Source organism: Channa argus, chromosome 15 (assembly GCF_033026475.1).
Source record: "Channa argus isolate prfri chromosome 15, Channa argus male v1.0, whole genome shotgun sequence".
NCBI lineage: Eukaryota > Metazoa > Chordata > Actinopteri > Anabantiformes > Channidae > Channa > Channa argus.
In genome coordinates, this window is record NC_090211.1 from 3,001,158 (window position 1) to 3,027,606 (window position 26,449).

The following is a 26,449-nucleotide window of genomic DNA, read 5'->3' on the forward strand; positions in this document are numbered from 1 at the left end:
AAGCACAGATATTTTGATATAGGGATGTCAATGATAATGATATTTATGTACATCTACTACACAAAATCTAATGAAAAGAACCACGTTCAAAATCACTAAAGGCTTTTATTTGTTGGTATTTAAACTTTAATATTTTAAACAACATAGAATATGGCATCATCAGTTTGCCCACACTGTATGTTTGCCATATAGAAACATGTAAACCTCCACCAAAGTGAAGGAAAGTCAAAGATGTTCTGGTGAATCTGCTCATGATCCAAACCATCTGTGAAGCAGCATGGCTTGTGCTGCATGGCTGCTTTTAAAGCGGGCTCACTTATCTTCATGGATGATACAGTATAATACATGGTGGTAGCAGCAGGATGAATTCAGAGGAGGCCTGACAAAATGTTGTCTGCAGAATTATTGAGAAATGCATCAAAAGAAATTGGGAGGAACTTCATTCTGCAGCAACCATGCTGCCAACTCAACAAAGGACTTCATCAGAGGGAAAAGTAAAAGGTTTTAGACTAAGTCAATCAGCAGACCTGAGATTAAAAGGGGAAGCCCCAAAAAGAAACGGCTGAAGACGTCTGCAAAAGCATTTCAAAAGGAAAAAAAACCATGTCAGTGTATCCCAGGCTTGATACAATTACTGCAAACAAGGGATTTGCAACTGAATATTTATTTTATTTCCTTTAATTTACTTCAAAATAATCGGTTCAAAACATTTCTTACCTAAAATTTCATCTCTCACAAAACCTGTTACATTCTATATAAGTTGAATATATGTAAATACCATCAACAACTAAGGTTCAGAAATTTCATCTCTTCCATTTGTTGATTTTAAACCCAGATGTCTTACCAAACTTTTGGAGGAGGCTGTGCAACTCATCTCTGAGTATTCAGTAATTCCACCTAAGAGAAATGCAGGCTTTAATTTAAATAACTGCTTTTACCCTCTGAATTTGAATGCGAGAAGTTGGTTGCAGAGAGTTTCCTTAACACACGTGTTACGCAAGTATCTGAATATTGTTTTATCTGTGGGCCAAGTGAAATTAAGCACAGGTGTCACAACGTAGACTAATTAGAGGTGACGGCTAATTTCCCTTTTCTACATCTTTTTAATGCAATGAAATCATTGTATTTGCGAGATTTGCCGCGGGCTGCACGATGCACTTTAGCTGTCCGACAGAGGTCGTCTAAAGCCCGTTGCAACGAAAATGCCACTTGCACTGAGCTGAGCTGTCAATTCTTCCTACCAGCTTGTAAAAGTCAACCAGTAAAAGGTTCATTTAGCAGTTTTGGTATCAGGTAACAGGATGCTTGTTATCCGAGTCCCATTGGCTGCTGTTCGCTTGTTACATTCCAAACTGACAGGATGTGACACCCCACAACCTGAGAGTTAAGGTTTAATCATTGAACTCGAAAGGTTAAATATTAAATGATAATGAGCTGGACCACTTGCTGGGAGAACACTTTCTGATTCCCCTGTGCTGAAGGAGAGATGAGGAGGAAAGTGAAGGTATCTGTGCAGGTGAGGAAAGATGACGTGAAGGACATGAAGAGGAAGAGCGAGGAAAGACTCACAAGGGAATAAGGGAAAGGAGCAGGAGAGTCTGGGTGAGGAGGAGAGAGGGATGGAGCAAGCTAGGCGATGGGAGGGGGAGGAGGAGGAGGAGCAGAGGGGAAGGAGGCATTCAGTCTGTTCGCTCGCAGGAGGAATCAGCAGCAGCAGCAGCGGCGGCAGCAGCAGGACAATGGACTGTCTCCTGCACGGATCGTAACGGGCACCGAGGGCTGTTTGCGACACACTGGAGGATAAGGTATGAATGACGGAGTGTGAACGCTGTTTACACTGCGTGAAAAATCGCCGTGGCTCCGTGAGAGAGGAGAGGAAAAGGTTGCAGGAAGGAAGCGACGCAGCGCAGCAGACAGACACCCAGCGGGGCCTGCCGAGCGTCCGCCTCTGGGTCCTAAACCGGCCGGTGACACGTTAGAACACAGACACACAGAGACGGACAGAAAGACACAAACACACACACACGCGGCTTTAGGCGCTCACTGTGCAGGATTAACGGCTGGATTGCATCACAACAGAAAACAAAATCAAATGCGGAAAACCGGAGCCCCACTCTCTCTCTTCCTCTCTCCACCAAACACAGCAACAAAACCGTTAGAAACTGCTCTGCTCTCAGTCCCCGTGCTTACCTGCAGAAACCAACACCTTTAAGGGAGTGGAGTGAGCCGTCATCCGATTCCTCGAAGTCTTCTACTGAATTCGGCGCGTGTCTTATCTAAAAAACAAAACCCGAATTCGAATTCAAAAGCCCGGTTTAAAGTGCGAGTACAGTGCCGCCTTCCGCTAAAGTGCATTTTCAATAGGAGGATAACACGCGAACCGCAGTAATAGCCGATCTTTTCCCTGTAGACGAAGGTGGTCTGTGTGCTACATGCACGCCGAATCAACAACGGGCACGTTCTGATTCGCAGTAGCTAACTCATTTGATTGGTACACGACTATATACTTGACAGAAAAGCAGCGCCTTAAAATCGTAGGTTTTCGGATGGAAGTTCGTAACGAGCGGCTCTATCTCTATGCCAACAAAGCCTCTGACTCTCTGTGTGCAGCCAGCAGCAGCAGCAGCGAGAGCGCGCAGTGCGTGTCCGCATGAACCGTTGCACTAGGCCATGCCTGGGAGTCTCCTCTACAGATGCGGGGATTGTGGTGTGAATAGATGGAGTCATTGTAGTCGCCATAATGTGCCTTCTGTTAAACGCTGTGCGTGTGACGCACATAGACATGCAGTGATACAAAGATGCTGTACAAGCACGGAGGACTTAAGGCTTTATTACTCATGTCTGACCGGCCAGTGTGTTACCATGTCACTGTAGAAGCATCTACATTAGTGACTGCAGTGTTAATCTCAGACACTGTGATGCACACGCACACAAACAAAGGGAGATGCGACTGGCTGCACGGTCCACCCCACTGCTCAGTGTTGCAGTACATGATGAGACAAGGTCATTTTTTAACCACACTGGAAAGCCCAAACACTTCACACATCTTCACACATGTAATTAAGAACACCCTTATGGTAGGTTGCTTGTGTGTGATGAAGCTTGTGTTTGAAAGAAGGCGGGCGCTCTCTGAGGGGACCTGCCATCACCAGATTACAAGTCAGCAGTCATTTGCCTCCAGATGCTGAGGATGATGGCTGCAGGCAGACAGGCAGTGGTTGTGACGAGATGTGTTTTTATTTTACACTGCGTGTTTGTCTGTATAACATTTGCAGGAGGAGGAGGAGGAGGAGGAGGAGGAAGCTAGCTCTATTCCTGAATCTGGAAGGTATATGTAAACGTGGTGTTTTGTTCTGTAGTTACAGAATAGATACATCTGTACGGACAGAAGTGGTTATAGGGAAGTGCAATGAGGGCAGATAAGAGGAACTGCAAATCAATGACCGTTTCCAACTTGGAGCCGAGTGCGCTGTACGCTGTTCTTTAATGAACTTACTTCTGTTTTTCAAACTGCGGGTGTATTCGTCCTTTAGTCCTGGTCTGTTTGCTCTATTATTATTTTTTTGTGTGTATCAGTCACCAACTAACTAGCACCGGATGGCTGATCATTACACAGGAGTGAGAATGTAGACCCAGTGACAGGAAGCATCCCCGTTCTGTGAGGGATGTAGCGGGTGATATGCGAAGTAAAATAAATAAAATAAAAACAGGGTTGATCCCAAAAGCTGTTTTTTTTTTTTAACTGGTAGGAAAAGCAGTCGAGAAGAGTCAGTCTGTGATGCTGAGATGGAGACTGGATTCACATTGGTTTGTCTGTGTGGTGCTTTTCAGGTTTGCATTACAGGTTGTGTTTGTTACTCAAACGTGGATCCACCAGGTTGAACTTTACAATAACGGGAAAGCAACCAAGAATTGTGTTAGTGGTGTGTGTGTGTGTGTGTGTGTGTGTGTTTGCGTTTTCTAGAGGCATCTGTGAAGGTTGTGTGCTATACATTGGATGGATCTCACTGGTTCTCATGATCAGCATGAGGGAATCTACTATTTGGCAAGACCACATCACAAGACATACTGTGGTTGCAGTTATGCAGTTTGTGTGTGTGTGTGTGTGTGTGTGTGTGTGTGCATGTGACTGTCAGTCTCACTGTTGTCAGCAGTACCATCTTCTGTTACTGTGGAGCCAGGCAGGAATGTAGACAGCCTACACTACCCAGAATGCCTCATGGTACCATTTACTTCAGTGTTTATTATAGTTTAGTTTTTAGTTTATTTTTCCCACTTCCCCGGAGATACAGCAACATCCAGTATTTGCACATTGCCATTGCAAAGGACGTCCTCTAGCAGACAAACAACAAAATGATCCAACATGTTTTATCCACTTTCAATTCAAATAGAAACTCTTTGCAATATTAGCTACCGCACCGATGGCTACATGGAGTTTTGAGTGAACCTAGATAGTGAAATTGCAGCTTTAATTTAGAGCTGGAAAGATTAGTTGATAAATTTACTTTTGGGAAAACTGAAAATTTATCAGCAATTATTTTAGCCAAATCACCGATAGATCCCAAACGCTGTCTGGTTCTAGCTCCTTATTTGTGTGGAGGAGATGAAGGATGTATTGTTTGGGAAGTTTGTCCTGTTCAGGATTTCAGGACTTTTCAGTCTGTGACTTCAGTTTGGTAAATGCTAAATGCTAAATAGCTGTGGTGAACCTCCTATTGTAATGTTACCAGTTTTGTTCATTTCTGCCTGTTTGTATAAATTGATATGGTCCAAACACACACTCCATTACTTAAAGACAACATTCGGCCTTGTCTTTGTGGGTCTGTCTGGTCTACTCCAGAGTGGAAAATGTGACTTGAGCATTTGGCTTGTTTAGACTCTAAGAAAAGATAATTACAAGGCAAGGCTGTACACAAACCTCTTCCGACTGTGTTTCCTTCATACGGAGGAGTGTTGAATTAAAGGAAGTGTACATGTTGTACTCCCACTGTGACAATGTCACTTAAATGACAGTCTGAGTCTTCACACTTCGGCTGTGGTTTTTCAGGACTCCCACAGTCTATTGGAAAAAAGAGACTCCAGCTCTGTCCACATTTTATTAAGACGTTTTTTTTTTTCAGTTAGCCTTTAAACAGCTAGGTCCTTGATTTATTTAATGATCGCAATAAGTGTGAGGAGTTTTGCTTGGCTTTTGTCAGACAGACAAGCTACGGTAGCTGCTTCCCCTGGTTTATGAAACGCTAACTGACAGTAGCTGTATACTTAGCACAAATGTGCGAGTGGTATCGGTCTTGTCACATAACCGAGCAATAAATGTGAATTTTTTTTTTTTGTTCCTTGCGGTGACCCTGAACTTATCCTGTGAGGTCAGGGTCACCACAGCGGATCATTGTCTGCATGTTGATTTGGCACAGTTGGATGCAACTCTCACCAATTTCTACCGGGCATAGACCTCCACTGCACAGCTGCGGAGGGGAATGGACTGTCACGGGTTCAGTGTCTTGCCCAGAGACACTTCAACATATAGCCGGGACCGGGAATCGAACCACTGCCCGTTAAACTGCCCGTTTGATGCTCCTTTTGTTTACTATGCTTGTTTTCTTGGAATTTGGAAGCTCGTCACAAAACTGCTGGCATGATGTCACGGAAGACGCCAGGTAGTTTAACAAAAAACGAGAAGAGAAAAGAACATTTTTGAGTTTTAGGGGAATATGTTAAGCTAGTTAGAGAAGCTGAAATGTGTTTTTGTATAGTCACCAATGAGTTCTCAACTTTGTAAACTCCATTTTACTGTTTGCTCGTGTTTTTTTCGCCTGCCTTCCTTTAGATTATGTCTCTATTATACTGAGGGTTATTGTAATTAGATGCAGAGCTGGAGATCAAGTCTGATTTAATCATGAGGTGGTGCTGTAGCACACATCTGACAGTGCAAGCTACAAATGCGATCATCCAGGAAATTGGATTGTGACCATGGGAAAACCGTTTGAAATCTAGGGACCACGGCAGCAGCGTTCTGTATTTATGCATGGGCTTTGCCACAAAGTACGTTGGCATTCAGAGCAGCGACATGAAGTCCCACATGCCATGTGAGGTTTCAGTGCGTCATCATTTTAATGGGATTATTTTGACGGCCTGCTGCTGGAGGGCCATGTGAATCTTATCAAATACACCGTATAGAATTTGATGTGTTTTTTTGATGCCATTTCATTTGGCAAATTTTTCCCCTATACTCATTTGTCTATTAAAGGATGTGAATTGTTCTCCTCTGTTGTCTTAAACAGACACTGTAGGGCTGCAAACACTGATTATATATGTGTAATTATAGATTAATCTCACAAGAATTGTCCAGAGTAATGAAAGAACTAATATTAAAAGCCACAAAATGGTGAGAAATGCACAATTTGCCAGAAAGCATCTCGACATTCAAATATCCTGTGTTGTCATGAGAAACAGTAAAAAAGTACAGAGGTATTTAGTTGAAACCAGCAAAAACATGCATTTGACTCATAACATCTTTATTGTGGGGGTGGGGGTGGGAGTGGGGCGTATTTAAATGAGACAGCCCGATGTCATTGTGGTTTGAGGTGATCTGAACCATGAACCACAACATCCCCAGATTGAATCCAGCTGTGGGCCTTTATTGTACATCATTTTCCATCTCTCTCTCTCTCTTTCTCTCTCTCTTCTGTAATTTCTTGTCAGATCTTTGCTTATATTGAATTTCTAATTATTAAAAACACATCTGCACGTAGAAAATACACTATGTGTTACCACTCGAAGGGCTCCCAATCACTGCAGTCATAGCCAACTTCCATAAAGTTTTGAATGCAATTTATGTTCTTCATAACAAGAGCCTAAGCAATTAATTGACGAAGGGGCATTTTTTCAGTGTTTGGTTTTCATAGTCATCCTGTCTTCTCTATTTTATTCAGGTTGTGAATATTCAACAGCTCCAAGATGTTGCCATCACCAAACCTGCTAACCTGTTGTTTACTAAGGGGTATCTGAGTTATCAAACATGATGAAGACTGAGCCCCCCTCTGCTGCGGGGGGCAACGGGGCCTCAGGTGGGAGCACCGTGGGAAGTGCGAGCTCGAACTTGCGAAGCCCCTCACCCCACCGTAACGCCTACGAGGCAGGACTGGCTGCACTGAAGAAGGCCACTGACCACCTCAACAATACTGCCAACGGAGGCTCTGACCCTGCCTCAAAGACCACAGCGCTGCCCTGCCCAACTGGTAGGGGACGGAAATATGGATCCAATGTTCACCGTATCAAGAACATGTTCATGCAGATGCAGTCGCCTGGTGATGAGGAAGATGGAGCAAAAATTATTGGTAAGGATCCTCACTTTTTTCACCTTTTTACCTTTAAAACTAAATTAAATCCTTTTATAAACTGCGAAAAAATAATGCAAAGTATGTTAATAACTTCCTAAACAGCTGCTGGGAGAAAAAGTGGAATCTGAGCTGTTTGTAAAATGTAAAAGTTTGCAGATGGGTTTCGACATTGTTATAATACCAGCTCCTTAAGTGATATGCGTAGAGTTGTAGTAAGAACATTATTCACCATCTGAAGAGTTTAGAGTTTTGTGTCTTCTTTGGCCTCTGCAAAACCAAAAATGCAAAAGGAAGTTTAAGGAATGGATCAAAAAACATGGATTACAGGTTACACATTTTTGACTTCGCCATATTTGGGAAGTTTAGTCCAACAACAGTTACTTTGCACCCTCACAACTCCTGAGTGTTACTCTTGCCATACACATTGGTTAATCTGCAAGCTCGAAGCATTTACCTTCTGTAACAATAAAACTGTCCTTTACAATTGTATTTTAAGTTTAATACTTGAATTTGTACATTGAATAGATAATATTGAGGCCCAGTTACTGCATGGTTTTTATAACTTTATTCATTAACCTTTTATTATATTAAAAGCAGTAGTTGAAGTGAAGAAAGCAGATTTTTAATTACTGTTTCATTATTGTATTTTCATGTTACTAAATACCCACATGATACATATTTAATATATTTGCATTTAATCAAACATCTCAGACTCAGCTACTCAGGAGAAAAAACGGATGAGTCACATCTCAGTTTGCTGCTGCTTTTAATAATATGTGTTATTATATTGTGTGCAATAAATAATAAAAAATAGAATTACATTAGCTGTGGTTACTTCAGGCTCTCCACTCAAGAAACCAAAGCACACATAGCACAGAACTTTTACTTTATAGTTATTCTTTTAAAATGGCTGCTTTCCTTGTCTGACATTTGTCAGTGTGTTCCCAGATGTCTGCAGTACAGCATTGGTATGACTACCAAGTGTTAATGTAAAAACCCAAGTAGTGTCAAACTGGAATCTTTCCCCTTTCTTTCTCTCAACGTTTCCAATGAACCTTCTTGTCATTGGCAGGTAAAGACCAAGCAGTTAAACTGTCCCTGCCAAGGGCATCCAGCCTCAATGAGAACGTTGACCACAGCGCCCTGCTCAAACTGGGGGGCACAGTCTCAGAGAGAGTCAATCATTTTGACTCTAAAGCTTACGGGGATGCCAGGAGCACCGCAACGGGTTTCTCCAAACTGCAAGAGACCAGGAGGATCTTCGAGCAGCGGACTTTACAGGTCAGAAGGCTCTTTGTTTTTTTACTTGTTGTGTATATATTGTACTTGCATCACAAACATTGTCTCCTCCAGGAAAAGCAAGCGGCCACCAACCGGATCTTGCTGAAGAAGGAGCGGGCGTCGGGCTTCCAGGGCAGCCGTCTAGACGTTGTAGCTCGCTTTAACGGTTCTACTGAGGCTCTGGACAGGCTGGATGACCACCCTGCTCCCGTACCTCCTGCTGTTCCTGCCACCACTACAGCATCACTCGGTCCTGGTGAGGCTGTGAGCCCCACTGTGAGCCAGCTCAGTGCTGCGTTCGAGAAAGGCGAACTGCAGAACAATCTCTACCTCCCAAAATGTCGAGCAGCACCTGCCCTAGCGCCAAAGCCCAAACCTCCACCGAGAGGGGAGGCTGTCGAGAGGAAGGTGAGAAGAATGTGATTTAAAAACTTGCGGGACATCACAAACCGTGGTACAATAAAATATGTCAGACTGTGACTTGTCACAGACCAATTTTTTAAAAAATAATTAGATGCTCTTTCCATTGACTCTCTCACAGACAAAGGTGTCCCCTCAAGGTAAGGAGGAGTATGAGGACACCCAAGAAGCAGAGCTACAAGGGACAGGTTCTTCACAGAGCAGCATAGGAGGAATGGTGGCCAGCGAGGAGAACGAGCGGTTGGGACAGTTAGGAGACCAGCTCTCAACCTCCTCCTACTCTTCATCATCCTCAGTGGCTGTCACTTCCTCCTCTGCCTCTTCAGAGGCCAAACCCGAATCAGAGACCCAACCACCTGCGACTGAAGGCAAAGGCTCATGTACAGAGGCTGCCCCTCTGGCTGAACAGGATATCACCTCTGGGGTTTTAGATACCATAGCCAGGCTGGTGCAGGCTGAGGTTCACGCCTCATTGGAAAATGGAGAAAAAAAGCCAGCAGTGTCTTCTTCCTTCTCGGACAAGAGAGGTGCGGACTCCGAGAGTAGGGGCGAGGAAGAGGACAACGATGAGGAGGGTTCAAGAAAGGAGGATTACTCAGAGGGAGATCTAGTAGATATCAGTGCTTACAGTGGGATTGGGGAGGAGGACTCTGGAGGGAGCCAACTGGATGATGAGGAGGATGAGGAAGATGATGAGACATATCAGCCAGAGACCAGCTGCTCTGAGATCCCAGGCCTCCCTGAAGAAGAGGAGCCCGCTCCACCCAGCAGGAAAATTTGTTTCAGCACCGAGCCAATCAGGGTGAGTGAGCTTTTGGTGGATGTCTTTGCTCTTCTCGATACTTCTATCATTTTACTCATTGTCACCGAAGAAGAGGTAGAGAGCATTTTCAGTTATGTGTTGGTCCACCTGTGTTACACTACAATGAGACCACAAAACGGGTAGTGGGTGGTGGGGTTTTTGTGCCACTGTATTGATTGTGTTCTGTGACTTCACCCGTGTTGAGCTTTTTTTTTTTTTTTTTGGTGATGTTCTACCAACAATAGAGAATGAAGCCGAGCAAATGATTATATGATAATGCATCACGGCTAACAGCTGTTAAACAACAGTTATTTTTACTAAAATTAAGTTAAGTCAGGAAGGAGAGCAGGCAAAGGAGAAGATGATCCAGAGGACCACTGAACAATCGCAGTTGTTGTGGTCGGTGTCGCTGTAACATGTACTTACATTTCTGGGCCAGTTAAACTCCTTGTAGGGTCTGCGGCTTTGCAGAAAGTATTCTAGACCTACAGCGGAGGTTTGGTGCACGAGTGTACAGAAAATGACCACTACTTTGCCCCTAACCTGATGTGAAGAAACTGTATGGGATTTGTGGATGGGGAAATTTCTTATTTAATAGCTAGATAGCTAGTGTACTACATTAGTGTACTTGAAGCACTTAAAGGTCACCACAAGTACTAGGATTAGAATATCCCCAGCACGCAAAAATCCTTCTTAATGTGATAAAGGATAAAATAGGAGTGCCAGCCAAAAAGTCAGGGTATCACCAGAAATAAATTTTCTGGAGAATAAGATAATCCACAATAGATTTTGTGGTGCTGGACAAGTTGACCTGCAAGTGGAAAGTCTGCAAATGAGAGTAAAACATAAGTAAATAAAGACTTTGTTTAGACGCAAATAAAAATGGAAAAAGCTGCATGTCCCTCACTTTATGAATTGTAGACGGAAACTTAATAATGCATCGGTCTCATGAAGTTTTCTTGTCATCTTGTTCGTAATCATGCTTTTCCAGAGCTCCCCCCAGATGACATCATCTGAACTCCTAATGATGAAACATTCCTCCAGGTGATGTCATCTGGAGGAGTTTTTTCAGCTGGGAGCAGAAAATATTTCAATATAAGGACGTCATAGGGTTAACACCCTAAACTAAAGCCATTGAAAGCAAGTTGGAAATCGTTAAAGTCACCGTTTGAGTAACCAGGTTACAGGCAGCTTTCTCTCTGAAGCTTATTTTTTTAACTGTCATGTAAACGGGAAAGCTGGTTTCTGAAATTGAGGTAGGGGATTAGGGAAACCTGGTTCCCCAGGGTAGATTTCTGTAAGAGAATGTTGATTTCTCTGTCTCTATGCACGTAACCAGGCTTGCTGCTTTAAAGGAAGACTTCAAAGGATATAATCAGTTTCTAAATTAATTATAGTACCAGTTCCCTCAATTCTGGCATAGGGGAAGAACCGGGATTAGTTTGTTCGTCTGTTGTGCAGAATTGATTAAAAACACATCAGGCCAACAGTCTGCTTCACTGGGTGACCTATTTCTTTATTCCATAACATGTGGTCAAGACATTGTAAGATAAAAAAAAAGGTTGACAAATTGCATCAAATTAGGATTACTTTATAATTCAGACAGTCTTTTTTTTTTTTTTTTTTTTTTTAGCACAAACATAGCAACATTTTTTACGATTTGTCAACCAAGACATTTACAATGACGAAATGTGAAATATCGATTAATCCAGGTTGCTGAATGATGGACATTACCCATGAGTAGAAGCAAGTCATTGTAAAAGAGTTGTTGAAAATACAATAATATAAAAAAAAACATGAGAAATTAGTTAAATGAAAGTTTTGAAAAATGTGGGAGTTTTACTCAGTGGCTTACGCAGATGTTATCTGATCTCTGCCAGACTGCAAACTTAAAGAGAGCGACTAACTCACTTCCTCCTTCTTTAGCATCACACACAAGGGCTGCCAGGGGATTTTCACTCTTTGATTTCGCCACAGCATTTCCTGCTGACTCTAGCTCATACTTTTCATATGTGAGTGTTTGAACATAAACTGTATCTTTATTTAACGCAATCTGCTGCCACGCCGCCATCGGCCCCTATTCCCGACCCCCACTGCAGCAGTCGGCTGGTTAAGTTTGGTGCCTTGTGAAGCATGTCTCAACATGCGATGAAAGAGCTATCACATTTACCACATACCTGCTCTGAGAAATCTACTGAATAACATACTATAGATGAATATAGCACATCCTATGACAGAAAAGTAAAGTGTAGGAAATAAAATATTGCAGGACATGATGTTGGGGCAGAACTTCATGTTGTTAGGCAAGTCAGTCTGCATATTATTAGACATTGACAGTGAGCATCTTTTCCTGCTCAGTCGTGTCCACATGTGCAGAGCTTTTTTTTTTCTTTTTTTTTTCAGGCCAGGCGTCAGCTCAAAAAAGGAATTTTTCTCATTGTCTTGGACCTTGAAACACTTAACCACCAACCTCTTTAACCAAAGTTGCAGCTAAAATTAGATTTGTGGCCTGAAGCAGCATTGTTTACTACTAAGGTGTCAACATTTAGCCAATCATATTAAAACTGCATGTGCTACGGATTTGCAACCAAAGGGTTCTTATGTGGAAAACCTTTTTCTTTCATTTTCTAAAACGAATGGACAAAGCATAACAATTGTCCAGAAGTGGCCTTTTCTAATCGCTGTCATACTGACTGCAAACACACATTATATCCTTAGATAATGACAGGGTTTATTATTTTAAGATAAATTCGAAGGATTGAGTGCTGGACAGCCATTGTGTCTTTGCTGCTTGCTGGCTGCTGTGATAAAACCAGTTTTGCAGAGGCAAACTTCCTGTAGCTATCACCTCAGCCCTTTCTTGATCCCATCTCTTTACAGGGTGCTTTCAGTAGAAAACAGTCACTGTCACTAATCGTTCATTTTAAAGCTATATAAACATACTGAGCCACAGTTGACAATGAGTTCATGGTGAACTACATCTATCAAATAGGATGTGTGATCAGTTTTCATAGTCAATGCAGGAAAATGGTAATGGATTTCCTCTTTGCAGATGTTGGATGGATGCATACCCATGTTGGCAGTGTTTGCTCTACTGTACAGTCATTTCTGGTCATTTGAAATCGAAGGGCATGTTGGAAATTCAGTGTTATTAATTATACTTGAAGTTCCAAAACTGGATTTTATCTTACACATCACTTTGATAGACATTTGCCCACACACTGCCTAACTAATACAGCACTTTTGATTCAGATGGGAAACAGCTTAGTGATGCTAACCCAGACTGCACACATTTATAAAAGGACCCGTGAGTGTTTCAAACCATTGAATGCTTAAAAAAAGTAATATCCTTATTCCGGATTTTATGCTACCTACATGAACTAACTAGCTAACTATGAAATCAAAGTTTCAAAATAAGAGAAAAACGGCGTATTATATGAGGTGAAACCACAGTTTACACTGTAGCTGGATAAAGTAAAATAGTCTGGCCCACTTTTTCACAATCGTATAGTAATAACACTAAGGCCGCAGTAGCAATAAGAGTACTTTTAATTCATTTATTTGGGTTCAGAGGGGTGCTTCAGCTAAAGATGGCAAAGGAGCAGCCCCCTTTGTTCTCTAAAGCCACTACACTCACAGCACTTAGTAGGCTGAGTGTGGGCATCAAAAACCTTCCTGTCTGCTTGTAGTGTCACACAGAAACACACACACACACACACACACACACACACACACACACACACACACACACACACACACACACACACACACAGTTGTTCTTTTACTGTCACTTTGCACGTAACTGAAAGTTATTTTCTTTTCATGGAATACGGGTTACATTGCAAAGCATCCAACAAGGACTCATCAACATCAACAACAACAGTGCATGTGGTGCAATTGAAACCACAAGAAAGTGACAGTATGACCAATCTGCCTTGTTGTGTTCAACCAATTTCTTGTCTTGCACGTTGAGAGAGCAGGGAACAGAAAGACAGTAAAAGATTCACTGTCCAGACATGTTAGTTGTCAGTTTCAAGTGATTGGTAATTGGTGTTAGGACGTTTTGATTTACTTTATGAAGTAAAAAGTCAGATCAGTCCAGACCTTTTACATTGCCAGGTAAAGCTGCAACCTGCCTCCACAAGCTGCAGAAAACATGTTGAAATATAGAATCAGTGGATTTGTCTGTGCTGACTTGTATTCAAGGCTACCTCTGTAAAAGCAGTTGGAATGTGCCAGGGTGTGTTTGTTTTCCTTGAAAAAAAAAGCGTGCACACACACACACACACAAGCAGAGGAAGCCACTTGATAAGGATCACAGAGCAGACCTTTGTTTGGATTAAAAAACACCTGGTGTGTGTATTTATATGAACTAAGTCAAAAGACGTTTGACCAAAACCTGAACAAAATATTAAAGACGAGCTAATCCGACTTGCAGCTGCTGGTCAGTACTGCCGCACATGTGAATAATTTGGTTTAAAGCCTTTAAGGTTTCAGGCAGATCTGTGTGAAATCTGGGGGAAAAAATTCCTCAAGTGATGTCAGTGGAGGTTGGAGGTCAATCAGGTCGAAAAGGGAAAAGAATGTGGGGCTATGGAGTCCGAAAAGAAGCTTAGCAGATCTCAGTAGCCTCAGTACTTGCATAATGCAACCGAATCTTTTATCTGTCGCCTGTGGTGCGATGTGAGTGATGTAGGCAGTGTGACAAAGAATGAATTGTTGGGAATAAAAACAATTGACATCTCTGGTTCAACTGCATTGATTTTTAAACTTTTTTAAAAATCTGTTCATCACCAAAAGTACTAAGTCCGATTGAAATTGAAGAGCTTTTAGCTACCTGAAGAAGTGTTGTCTTGACTCTTCCTGCTGCAACCCATCTGCTGCCTCAGCAAGGCCAAATTATAAACCAGAAGAGTGGCAACGCCCAACTTGTCTCCACCAAATATGACTCAACCAAAACCTTCTTGTCATCCATCTTCAGAACTTAGTTTTTACCTGTGCTAATTTCCTCTTCATACAGCCTTGTGACGTGCACAAGTAAAAGAATTGTTCTGGTATTTACATGGACACATCCTGCTTGTTTGGTTTGGTTCTTAACTGCTTAGGATGTGCACAGTAAATTTCAAGCCTCAAGCTAAGATTTGTTGGACACTGACATAAAACGTAGACTGACCGATCACTTTACGTCCACTTCACTTTGCAGTGGAATTTTTCAAAATGTAAATAGTCCATGGCAAAATACAGAAGTTAGACATCTTGACATAACATCATGGCTGTGAAACTAACATACTGTAGATCAATCCCCCTAAGTTCCACAACTATCTTATCTAATCTTAGTTTCTTGATTTTTCAATTAAGAGTTTGTTCTATAAACACTCAGGAAATAGACAGCCAGCACAGGGAACAAACGTCCCGGACCCCCAATATTTCCGTTTATTATCACACATGGCAAAGGGAAACAGGAAACTTTCACATTTGATAAACTGAAACTAGACTAAAAATGTGGCATGTTACTTGATAATTGATTTATTGGATAAGATATTTAACGTTACACCCAATGTTAAACTACCACATTATACTATTCTGCAGTGTCTCAATATTTTCATTATGTAACATTATGTTTCATGCCTGTAAAACCTGACTGGATCAGTGATGCTAACTACTTGAAAGACAAGTTGTAGCATCTCTGATCCACCTGACTATAGTGACTCAGGCTAATTAACTACTCAGTCTGCATGGATTAGCAGGTGTGTGTCTGGTAGATATGCTAATCCTTCTGCTTTAGCTTCAAAATTAATTATTCCATGCGGCTTTTAATTTTTTTTTAACTGTTTATTAAAACTATAACCTATATAGCATGAAGCTTGAAATTAATCTACTCTACTTTGCATAGGCCTTCAGGTATTAGTCCTATAAAATTACAATATATAAGAATACCACTAAAACTACTGGTTAAAGATTAAATATTTGTTTTGTTTTATGTTCTGCATAAAGTTAATTTCAAACACTGATCTTACTGGGAGCAACAATTCAGGCTCTGTACTTATTTTCCTTACTAGTTGGACCATCTTGTTAACAAAATACAGAGGTTTGCATTTATCTTTACTTAACATTTCTGTGTGACTCCAAAATGCATCTAAAATCACCAACAAGCAACAGATCCTTTTTAAATTATGTGTGAGATCAAACAGTTGTTGCACCTATTGGCTTTGGTTTGATTGTGTGTTGCTGTTTTACTTGTGTAACGTGGGAGTGATTGCGTTGTCATGACGTCTAAGAATGCTTTGAACCTCTATGCTCACATACTGCTTTATGTTCTGCTTTAAAATTACTCAACAGGAAGGAAACTTGACAACAGGAAACAGTTCACAATCAACCCTCGTGTGTGTGTGTGTGTGTGTGTGTGTGTGTGTGTGTGTACTGTACCTGTCTTTTACATTCAGAATGTAAATAACACTGTAATACTGTAACAAGTACCTCCTACACATTAACACCTTTGGCTCAGTCTCTCTGTATATAGCCTACAATATTCTCATGCACACACAAATACACACACACACACACACACTCACACTCAAACACACACACACATTAGCATATCTACCAGACAGGGATGCAGAGAGAGAGAATCAGTTCTAGTGCCAAACTCATGCTGGGCAAGCCTGTGGTTCCCATGGAAACAAAGCCATGTGATCTCTGAGATGGTCATCAGGGAGAGAGATGCTCATGACCTTTAAGTGGGGGAAGGGGTGCGATAGGGGGAGGAAACGGGGTACAGTGAATGTATTCACTAAATTTTTATTTCTATGCAATGAGATCTACAGTGGTTACCTGTATCATCCAACATTTGTTTCTGTTTCATAGATGTACAGTACATAATATAAATATGTTTATACGCATGAATATTTTTATAAATGCAGGGGAAAAATGATGACAATAAAGCTTCTTTTATGAACCTTATGGATTCTGGCTGTTTCACAAAACAGAAAAGCTTGTTTTGTGTATATCATTAAGAGCTAAGGCATGTGGCTAATGCTTCCAGACATGGAGTCTTACTAACCTCTGACCTTTGCCTTGTGTGTAGGTCTTCACCACTTACTCTAATGAAGACTACGATCGACGTAATGATGATGTCGACCCCATGGCAGCTTCGGCCGAGTACGAGTTGGAGAAGAGAGTTGAGAAGCTGGACCTATTTCCTGTCGAGCTGGAGAAAGGTACACACACACACAAACAAAACACCCGTCTTTACAATCATTGAGAGTCACTCAGTCAAGCCTCTTATGCAACCACACTCTCTCACACACACAAACACACACACACACAGACACTCACTAACTTACTCACTCGTTCACTCACACGTGCTCTTCATACATGACACGGTGCTGCTAGTGGACATACACTGTCTGCTACCCACTCTATTATCCCCTTACAGGATTAAACTTAGCGTGGATTAGCCTAATTAGCAGCTAGTAATTCTGGACATAATAGATTTGAACCAGCAACCATCTGTGACGGCTGCTCTCAGCACAGCACAATAGTTAAAATACTGACTGATGTTCAATAGCATTTCACATTTTTGGTTTGACTGTCACAGCACTGTAGGTTACAGTGTGGATAAACCAAAAATGAACACATAACAGTCTGTTAACTAATAATATACATTGTGTTTAGTGTATTAATGATAACGTGCAGGCTGTGGACCAAATGCATTTATGCATAATTATGCAAATTTTATTTCTAGCATTAAGGACGTTTCATTAAGTGGCTTATTAGTATTTGCATCTTCAGTATTTACATTAAGTCTCTGTCTGTGTGTCTCTCAGACAGTGATGGTCTGGGTATCAGTATTATAGGTATGGGTGCAGGAGCCGATATGGGTCTGGAGAAATTGGGCATCTTCGTCAAGACAGTCACGGAAGGCGGAGCTGCACAGAGAGACGGCAGGTACCCTGTTTGCTTGTCTGTGTGTCTCACCCGTTCTGTTTGGTACGAGCCATTAAGTCTCTTAATGACGTGTAAATATGTTAATGAAGCACTTCAGCATTGGAAGGACTGTGTGAAACTGAGAGAGGGTCTTCAGGGACCGATGTGACCCACAGAAAAAAAATGCTCATGCGACAAATAGATGCAGCCGAAGGCTTTGATAGGCTAGTTGTTGGTAGTAGTTTTGCAAGCTGGATTACATGCTTTCGGTGGCCTTTTTTCACATGATACTTAAAAGTATAACTGCTGTCGTTTTTCTAATTTAATTGTATTGTCCACTTGCTAAAACCAACATTGAATCTTCTCTAATGAAGTTTGGTCACTTGTCAGCCTGCAGCCTGGACTAGCTTAGCTTGTTCATCTGTGCCAGAGACCTCCATCGGTGTCCAGTGACTATTAAAACTGCATATGTTTAATTTAGAAAATGACCACATTTATCTCTTAATGGTATTTAATCCACTGTAAACTATGATGTGTTAATGTACATTTTTTGCAATGATTTTCTCATCACATATATAGCAGTGAGAAGCATTGCTTGATTAAGGAAACTCTTTTTTTTTTGTTGTTGTTGCACCAATTCCTGAGGAAATAACTGTCCCTTTAGTTGCTAAATGCTTTGCTACAGTCACTAAAGGTCAACTTTTTCAATTATGTACAGAGGGGCTGTCACAGCTTCGCTTTGGTTGGACGTGACATCGCGAGAGTCAAACGAAACAACAGGTCGCAAAACCAGAACAATTCCACAAAGTCAATTATGACCCTCCCCAGGGCCGTGGGGGATGACAGCTCTTAGAGGGCTACACTTATACTTCTGGGGTTAAAATACGTAACCAACATTCTCCTTGGGTTTGCTACCAGGAGCAACCACTTCTACATTACATGTGGTCATTGGAATCATTGTTATTATAACAAGAGGGGTGATGGCCACTTTTATATGTGAAGAAAAACGGATCAAAGGCAAAATCAAATACAGCAAACATCACATGCTATCATCACAGTGTATCCTCTTTTCGTTCGATATATGTACAATAGAAAGGTCAAAACAACACTTTGTAGATTCAGCAAATTTTGGTTTTGACTACTCAGCAGGATTAAATATTCCTTTAAAAGAAAGTCTGTGGAAAGTGTCATAGTTTTTTTTTTTTTTTTTGTCTCCATACAGTCTGTAGGAGATATAAAATGAGGTTTAGAGGTAACGTTGAATTCTGTTAATGCCAAACTTGTACATTCTCTTTGTGTCTTTGTTTAAAGGATCCAGGTAAATGATCTCATAGTGGAGGTTGATGGAACAAGCCTGGTTGGTGTCACTCAAAGCTTTGCTGCCTCTGTCCTCCGCAACACCTCTGGGACTGTCAGGTCCGTCTCTCTGTCACTCTATGTCTCACACACACACACACACACACAGATTTTTGCTTCACTAAATCTACACAGCCTGCCTGAAGCTGTGTTTCGTTGGCACATTTGTGATATTGATTGCATTTATTTCTGGTTTTTAGTTGGTATATGTGGAAATTCCCAGGTTGGTGATCAGTGGATTCTGTGTTTTTCAGGTTTGCAGTATATGGTGTGGATTTTTCACTCTGTGTTTTGGAATTGCTGTGCGGTTTGAACATCTGTGTGTGTTTTCAGTTGACTTCGAGCAGACGGATGGGTTCAGTTTTATTAATGGCGAACGCTAAATGTGTTTCAGGTTTGTGATTGGCAGAGAGAAGCCAGGGGAGCAGAGCGAAGTGGCTCAGCTGATCCAGCAGACCCTGGAACAGGAGAGATGGCAGAGAGAGATGATGGAGCAGAGATACAAACAGTACATGGATGAAGATGAAGAGGTGCACAGACTAATGCGCACACACCACATATGTAGCAAAGCATGACACAATGACCAGAAGTATTCATCCTTTACACAGCAGCAGCTTCGTCCAACACTGCAGGAAATCATAAGAGGCAGGATTAAGAGACAACAAGAGCAAGATGAACAAATGAGGGAAGACTATGACAGTGTGTATTGTATTGTGTGTGTTTGTGTGTGTGTGTGACAAAATGTCCTCTGTGTACCATCATGTGGTTTGTAATTGTAAATTCAGTCCAGCTTCTCCATCTTGTGGTCAGAAAGGGAGACAGGCAGCTCCACACCAAAAGAAATATAATTTCATATGTTAGTTTTTTTTGCAAAATTATGTATCAGCAAAATGAAAAAGTGCTTCAATTATTCCAGAGGCTTATGCATTTTCAACACTTTAATCATTGCAAATCTTGCCTCTTCCCTTTCCTTCATATTACAGAATATTTAGACAATAAGTGAGCTTGTTCAGTGCATAAACAAACGATGTAAATATGATATTTCTTACAGTTTTAGGCAAATGAAATTAAGGTAGATACATGGCATCAGACAATCATGTGGTGAGATAAAATTGCCAAATTTGTTATATTACACACGCGTCCTTAATGTTTCCGAAAACAACCCAAACATGCAGAACATTTGGATTGGAACAGTCTATTTTAAATGTGAGCCAAATACATTTATTATGAGGGGGGGCAGCTGTAATTCAGTTGGAAAGGCAGTCATGGTCCGTGGTTCGATCCCTGGCCCCGGCTGTATGTCGAAGTGCCTCTGGGCACTGAAGACACTGAACCCCTAACAGCCCATTCCCCCTCCCCAGCAGTGCAGTGCTGGTCCAAGCCCGGTAGAAATTGGGGAGGGTTGCATCAGGGAGGGTATCCGGAGTAAAAACTGTGCCAAATCAACATGTGGACAATGATCCACCGTGGCGACGCTGAACTCACGGGACAAACAAACATGTTTTATGTCTGAAAAGTTGTACCTGCACTTTGCAACAGGGACAGAAAAAGTCACAAAGTCGCTACCAAAGAGGCCTTTACATTGTTTACAGTCATTTTGTGTCTGTATCTGTATGTGTAAATATCTTTTGTGCATATTTTTGTTAGTCCCATGTCTCTTTTGGGCTATTGTCCACATTTTTGTGCTCATTTCATCTATTTTTTGGTAATCTAGTCATAATTTTTGTCTCTTTGGAATAGTTTTTTTGTCCCCTATGTGTTTATTGTGTTTTTACATGGAGCCTTTTGACTTTCAACAGCAAATCTCTGACTTCATACAGAGACTCATATAAAGCTCCCCTGACCTCTCAGGCCAATTAGGCCTGTGTCTGGTACAGTAGGCAAAGTTCAGTAATCCCTCGATCTTCACTGTGTGTCTTGTGTGTCGTATCTTATGCATTTATAAAACTACTTTGGCAATTTACTTTTGTAAATTGCACCAAGTTTTTGGCTTCGTGAGATTAAAAATGAACGAGCAATATTGTTGTAGCATTGTGTGTTGGTGTGGCTTATGCTGTTTCTGTGCATTAGGCCAGAAGAGCCAGACAGACATTTATTTTATATATATATATATATATATATATATATATATATATATGATGAGGAGAGAAAGACAAATGATTAGCAGATTGGTATTGATTGTGTGAATCCTTTTAGGTACAGGCATTGGATTTCAGAGGGTTGAGTCTGAACTGTGTTTCTTTCACTCAGCTTGTAATTTCATACTTGTGTGGTCTGCTCCAGGCTTACTGCCATTTATACCATTCCAAGTGACACATGCTCCTCCTAATGAAGTATTCTGCAAGTCGAAGAACTGTTACTGGAACTTTCTTTCTGCTAAGATAAGCTGACTGGATACTGGTTGTAGCTCGGTGATTCCCATATTTTTAAGAAGAGCATGTCAGTTTTTTTTTTTTATCTGTCCGTGAAATTATGGCAACAAATGGAATTTTTTAATCTCTTCCTATTTATCTCCCCCTATGTTTATCAGCAGACTGGTGAATATGCAACAGATGAGGAGGAGGAGATGAGTCCAGTGTTTCCTAACTCCATTGAGGTTTTCGACTTGGCAGAGAACCAGGATATGTTGTCTCCTGTGGAGCTGGACCCTGAGAAGCTGACCCACAAATTCAAGGAGGTAGAGTCACTTCAGCAAAAAAATTATTGGTGTTTTACATTTCATTTTACATGGACAAAATTGAAGTTTTTGTCCACAAGTCTAAATAGAACTTAACAAAGTAACATTTATTTATTATTTTCACGATGTTTTAGCAGGGTATTAACAGTCCCTCGTGTTCATCAGACATAGTGCTTGGGGTTCAGCACAAATGATTCTGTTTTTGTCTCATCAAAGTAGAAAATCACTTTTAAGTTTGCTTTCTGACAGACTTTGTAGATAGTCATACAACTTTTAATCAATGTTAGATTTCCTGAAACCACTTGGCCAACACGGCCCGACTGATGGATTTTCACTGAGATGTTCGTCCCTTTAGCAGGTTCTCCACTACAGAGAGGTGAAGTTTTAGGAGTTCATGGTCATCTCCCTGACCAAAGTCCTTCTTGGTCATATTACTCAGTTAGGTCTGACAACGTTAGGAAGAATCCTGGTCCACACTTATGTCACTAGCAATTATTGACTATATTGAACAATATGCTTCAGAAATAAAGTGTCAACATTTTCACCTTTCTTTTTATACCATTTTTACTTCTGTCTGTAGCTCCAGATCAAACATGCCGTAACGCAAGCAGAGATCCAGCTGCTTAAGAGAAAGGTGAGACCACCTAATGCTGAATTCCATCTTCACATGCAGGAACAAATGCACTGAAATACACACTTCAACAGAGAATGCACACTAGCTTAACATCATTCCTTTCTTGGCTAAATGATGACTTAATGCTGGCTCTACCTCCCACACTGACCCCCTCAGCTGGCTCATGCAGAGCAGGATAAATTGCGTTGGCGGATGGAACGCGCTCAGTTGGAGCAAAACATCCGGGACAGTAGAGAAAGGATGGAGAAACTGGAGGGCTACTGGATGGAGGCGCAGTCGTTGTGTAAGGTAATTTGCTAAAAAAACTAAACAGTAAGCAGGCGGCTCAAGAACTGACGAAAACATTTGTTTCGCATTATTTAACAACTCCATTGACTAATGAAATCACTATAATCTCTCAGAGGCTAGTTGTTCACATTTACTTACTCTTTGTGTGTGTGTGTGTGTGTGTGTGCATTTTTAGGCAGTAGATGAACACTTAAAGGAAACCCAATCTCAGTACCAAGCCCTAGAGAGGAAGTACAGCAAAGCCAAGAGACTGATTAAAGAGTACCAGCAGAAGTAAGGAAGGAGGGATGAAAAAGAGATTCTTGGGAAGGAGTAAACAGCATCCAAACGTAAATGTATCTATGTGTGTGTGTGCACTGCAGGGAAATTGAGTACCTGAAGAAGGAGACAGCTCAGCGTCGAGCACAAGAGGAGACTGAGGCGACACACAAAGAGGAGACAGACAACCTCCAGGAAAAAGTATGCAAGATATTCACTGACTTGTGCCATAGTTCTTATTTTGATCTGTTCATATTGTTATTTTCAGTTTTACAGCAAAAGCTGCAGCCTTTTTTTTTTTTATATTCTTTCACTATTCAAGTGTGTGGCATAGATAAATCAGTTATTCAAATGACTTCCCCTATTTATCCCCCCCTTTTTTTTTAGACTTTGTTAATGTGAATTACAAGGAAACTTAATTTTATCGTACACTTACTAAAATACCTAATGACAATTATAGCTGATGTTGTCAGTTTGCCAATTTTAATTCCACTTGATCTGAGTTTGGTATTTGACACTGAAGAATGTTGGAGGTAAGGTGCTACACAATATATTTAAATTTTCATAGTAATGCAATAATTCAAAGCGTTTGTTTTAGTAATATTATTATTAGTTTTTAGATGCGTTATCGTGTTTCAATGTTCAAAAAGCATAATGGGTTTTATACATTGTATTTTGTGTTTTCCCATCATGTTCAGGCATTTTAAACTAAGTCGGAGTCTAATGATAGACCAAGAAAACTCCCCCAAAGAAGGAATAAGCACTGATGTTTCCATGCAGCAGCAAAGGTGCAAGCAGTCAAATTTGGAGCTGAATCTCTGTTGTCTGTGAAAAAGTGTTTAGCTAAAGCAGCTTGTTTGTAGCTTAGTAAGTGTTGGAGGATGTTTGCACAGTATCAACTGTGAAATCCACAATTTCCAGAAAAGAGACTCATTCAGACAAAGTTGATTTGGTTCAAGCATGAAGAGGCAAGTTATTAGCAATTTAACATTAGCAGCAGAAGCAGGTAATGTGTAGAAAAGAAGCTGCTTTATGAACGTTTGGGTGGTGGGAGCTCTGCAGTGGATTAAGTTGGACTAAGTAGGGCTTAATAGTTTTACTGTCGATCTTAGTTAGTGAGGGCGTTTGCAGAAAAAAAAAGAAGTTAGTGCCTTGGAAAGTAATATTTTGACTTACTTTTGAATGAATACCATTATGTAATACAGTACTTTTGACTATAAGTAACTTTCCCAACACTGCAAGCTGACCAGGTGTGTCTCAAGGCTCCATCTCTGGCCCCCTTATTTTTTTATTTTTTCATTTATTTATCCATTACCTATAACCCCTATAACCACTCAAGTATAATGCTGTGAACGGTTGTCATTGGGAGAGAGACTTGGTACATTCTGGAAAGGTCTCCAATCTATTCACATTCTCACCTACGGGCAATTTAGAGTCACCAAATGACCTAACATGGATGTCTTTGGACTGTGGGAGGAAACTGGAGTACCTGGAGGAAACCCGCACAAGCACAGACGGAACATGCAAACTCCGTGGATTCAAACCAGGGACGCTCTAGCTGTGCAAACTCACTGGAGAGTAATGCAGTAAAAACTGCTGACACAGTCTAATGGATAATGAATATGTTTTAATTGATTTACTTTCTGCTCTATCAACGTAAAGCATTGATTGTTGAACAACTACCTCCCTGTTGAAAAAAAAAAAAACTGTGTAATTTCAACTAACTGTGTTATCCACCACTGTGTCATTCACAGATTACAGACTTGGAGACCAAGGTGGATGCCCTAAAGACCCAGAAACCCTCCTAGACTGCTGCTACTTCCTACCTCCTGTCTGTGACTGGATGAGGAGGAGCTCTGCCTTCATTCCTACTGGGCTGTATTTAATTCCAATCAACTTTTAATTCACTGAGCGGACAGGTAGTGGGGAAAACAGTAAAAGAATGACCGGGGGGGAGGGTTTGTTTGGGTGGGTCGGGGTGACATACAAAAAGGAAAGAAGCATTCTCTCATCTGACATCTGTCAGCAGCCCAAAGCTACGTCAGTGAATAACCAAACCCAGAATGCACCTCCTGTAATACCCAGAATCCTTGTGTGTCTTCCTGGCAACCAGCTTGGCAATCAAAACAGAAACTACATACAACAACTCGTACTTTATTTATGGAAGACATGTTTTTGCTTCTCCTTTTCTCATTAACAATGTCTTACCAGGATTCTATTGTTGTGAGACTTCTTCTTCTTCTAAAAAAAAAAAAAAAAGCGCTTTTAAAAGACAGGCTCGTCACAAAGTGCTTTATGGAGTGACAGAGGGCAAACACGCAGAATAAAACAGAAAAGAAAGGACAAATTTCATGATTGTCGTCGTGCTACCTTTTGAACTTAGGTGGTTGCAGATCCGTCTCTTATTTTTGAGCTGAACTGGATTCTTATGAAGAGGACAAACGTTGGGTTTTCATTTATTTGGCATTTATCATTTTATTAGGAAACGTAGAAAAGTGGCCACCTCATTTTAAGGAGAACACATTTTTCTGCAGTGGAAACTCGGTGGTAAAGACAAAACACAACAAAAGCCAACTCTGAAAAGGAAATGGCCACCACCCTATCAAAACTATGAAACAAGACGGCCAACGGATTTCTGATCAGCAACAAAAACCAGGAATAACAAAGCTTCCGCCTCTGCCGTTGGTTTCGATTTTTCGCCCTACTCTCCGCAAGCTTTGAAAGGAATTGGGCGAAAGCGTGCATTTCAGGTCTGAACCGCGGTGGCACACTGTTTGTATATAGTGTCTACATGTAATTAAAAGCGTTTCAATGACTAAAGCAATTAACCGGGTCCGATGGCCGAGAGTAAGGCAGTACAACGAGTAACGACAACGGTATGCTTTGGAGAATGGAACGGTTCAGTGTCCAGATTCAGTCTTTCATCTCTTTTTTTTTTTTCCTTTGCATCAATGGCAAACAGGGTGTGAAGAGTCAAATATGTACGTATAGAGTTTTAATGGTATATACGTGGTGTTTACTACAGCATCTGAGGGTTTACATGCACACCAACGTCTTGTCATTCAGGATAATCGTGTGCTATATTCGGAAACATCTGATTCGTTCCCCAGAATCTCCTGAAGTCAACTTTGTTTGTTGTATCAGTTGTTCAAATATTTTTAGGCCAGAGCTGCTTTACAAATAATCTCATTGGTGGAATTTATGATAAATGGTTGAAGCTAAGAAGCTAATACAATTATTAATGCATAAGGAAATGGTAATGGTAATACTGTTACTTATCAATAACTAAAAATGGACCTATGGAGTATTGTAAAATCATAATCAGAACTGAATACTTAGTGTATCCGTTAGAGCTTGATCAATAAATTGGCAGGTCAATATGGAAGCAAAAAGCCATTTAATCAGTGAAGTTTTAACAACTAAATATGTAACATTGACATTTACTAGCTAATGATTACTTGAGCAGT

At 41.0% G+C, this 26,449-nt stretch overlaps 1 protein-coding gene across 6 annotated transcripts; it reads left to right on the top strand.

The window, feature by feature from the left end:
* The first annotated feature begins 1,636 nt into the window (after positions 1-1,636).
* On the top strand, positions 1,637-25,219 carry LOC137099980 (neurabin-2-like). Of its 6 annotated transcripts, none has more exons than XM_067477498.1 (15): positions 1,652-1,805; positions 6,933-7,337; positions 8,413-8,621; positions 8,694-9,029; positions 9,163-9,843; positions 16,928-17,060; positions 17,670-17,790; positions 19,081-19,185; positions 19,520-19,655; positions 21,656-21,802; positions 22,383-22,436; positions 22,593-22,724; positions 22,900-22,997; positions 23,087-23,183; positions 24,737-25,219. In XM_067477498.1, the coding sequence occupies exons 2-15, from the start codon at positions 7,019-7,021 to the stop codon at positions 24,788-24,790; spliced, it is 2,622 nt and encodes an 873-aa protein (XP_067333599.1). In that variant the 5' UTR covers positions 1,652-1,805; positions 6,933-7,018; the 3' UTR covers positions 24,791-25,219. The 6 variants fall into 6 exon arrangements, with proteins under 6 accessions (XP_067333601.1, XP_067333604.1, XP_067333603.1 ...); XM_067477499.1 differs by having other exon boundaries at positions 21,659-21,802; XM_067477500.1 differs by lacking the exons at positions 22,383-22,436; positions 22,593-22,724; positions 22,900-22,997; positions 23,087-23,183; positions 24,737-25,219 and adding an exon at positions 19,734-19,824 and having other exon boundaries at positions 1,637-1,805; positions 21,656-21,796.
* Positions 25,220-26,449: the final 1,230 nt, after the last annotated feature.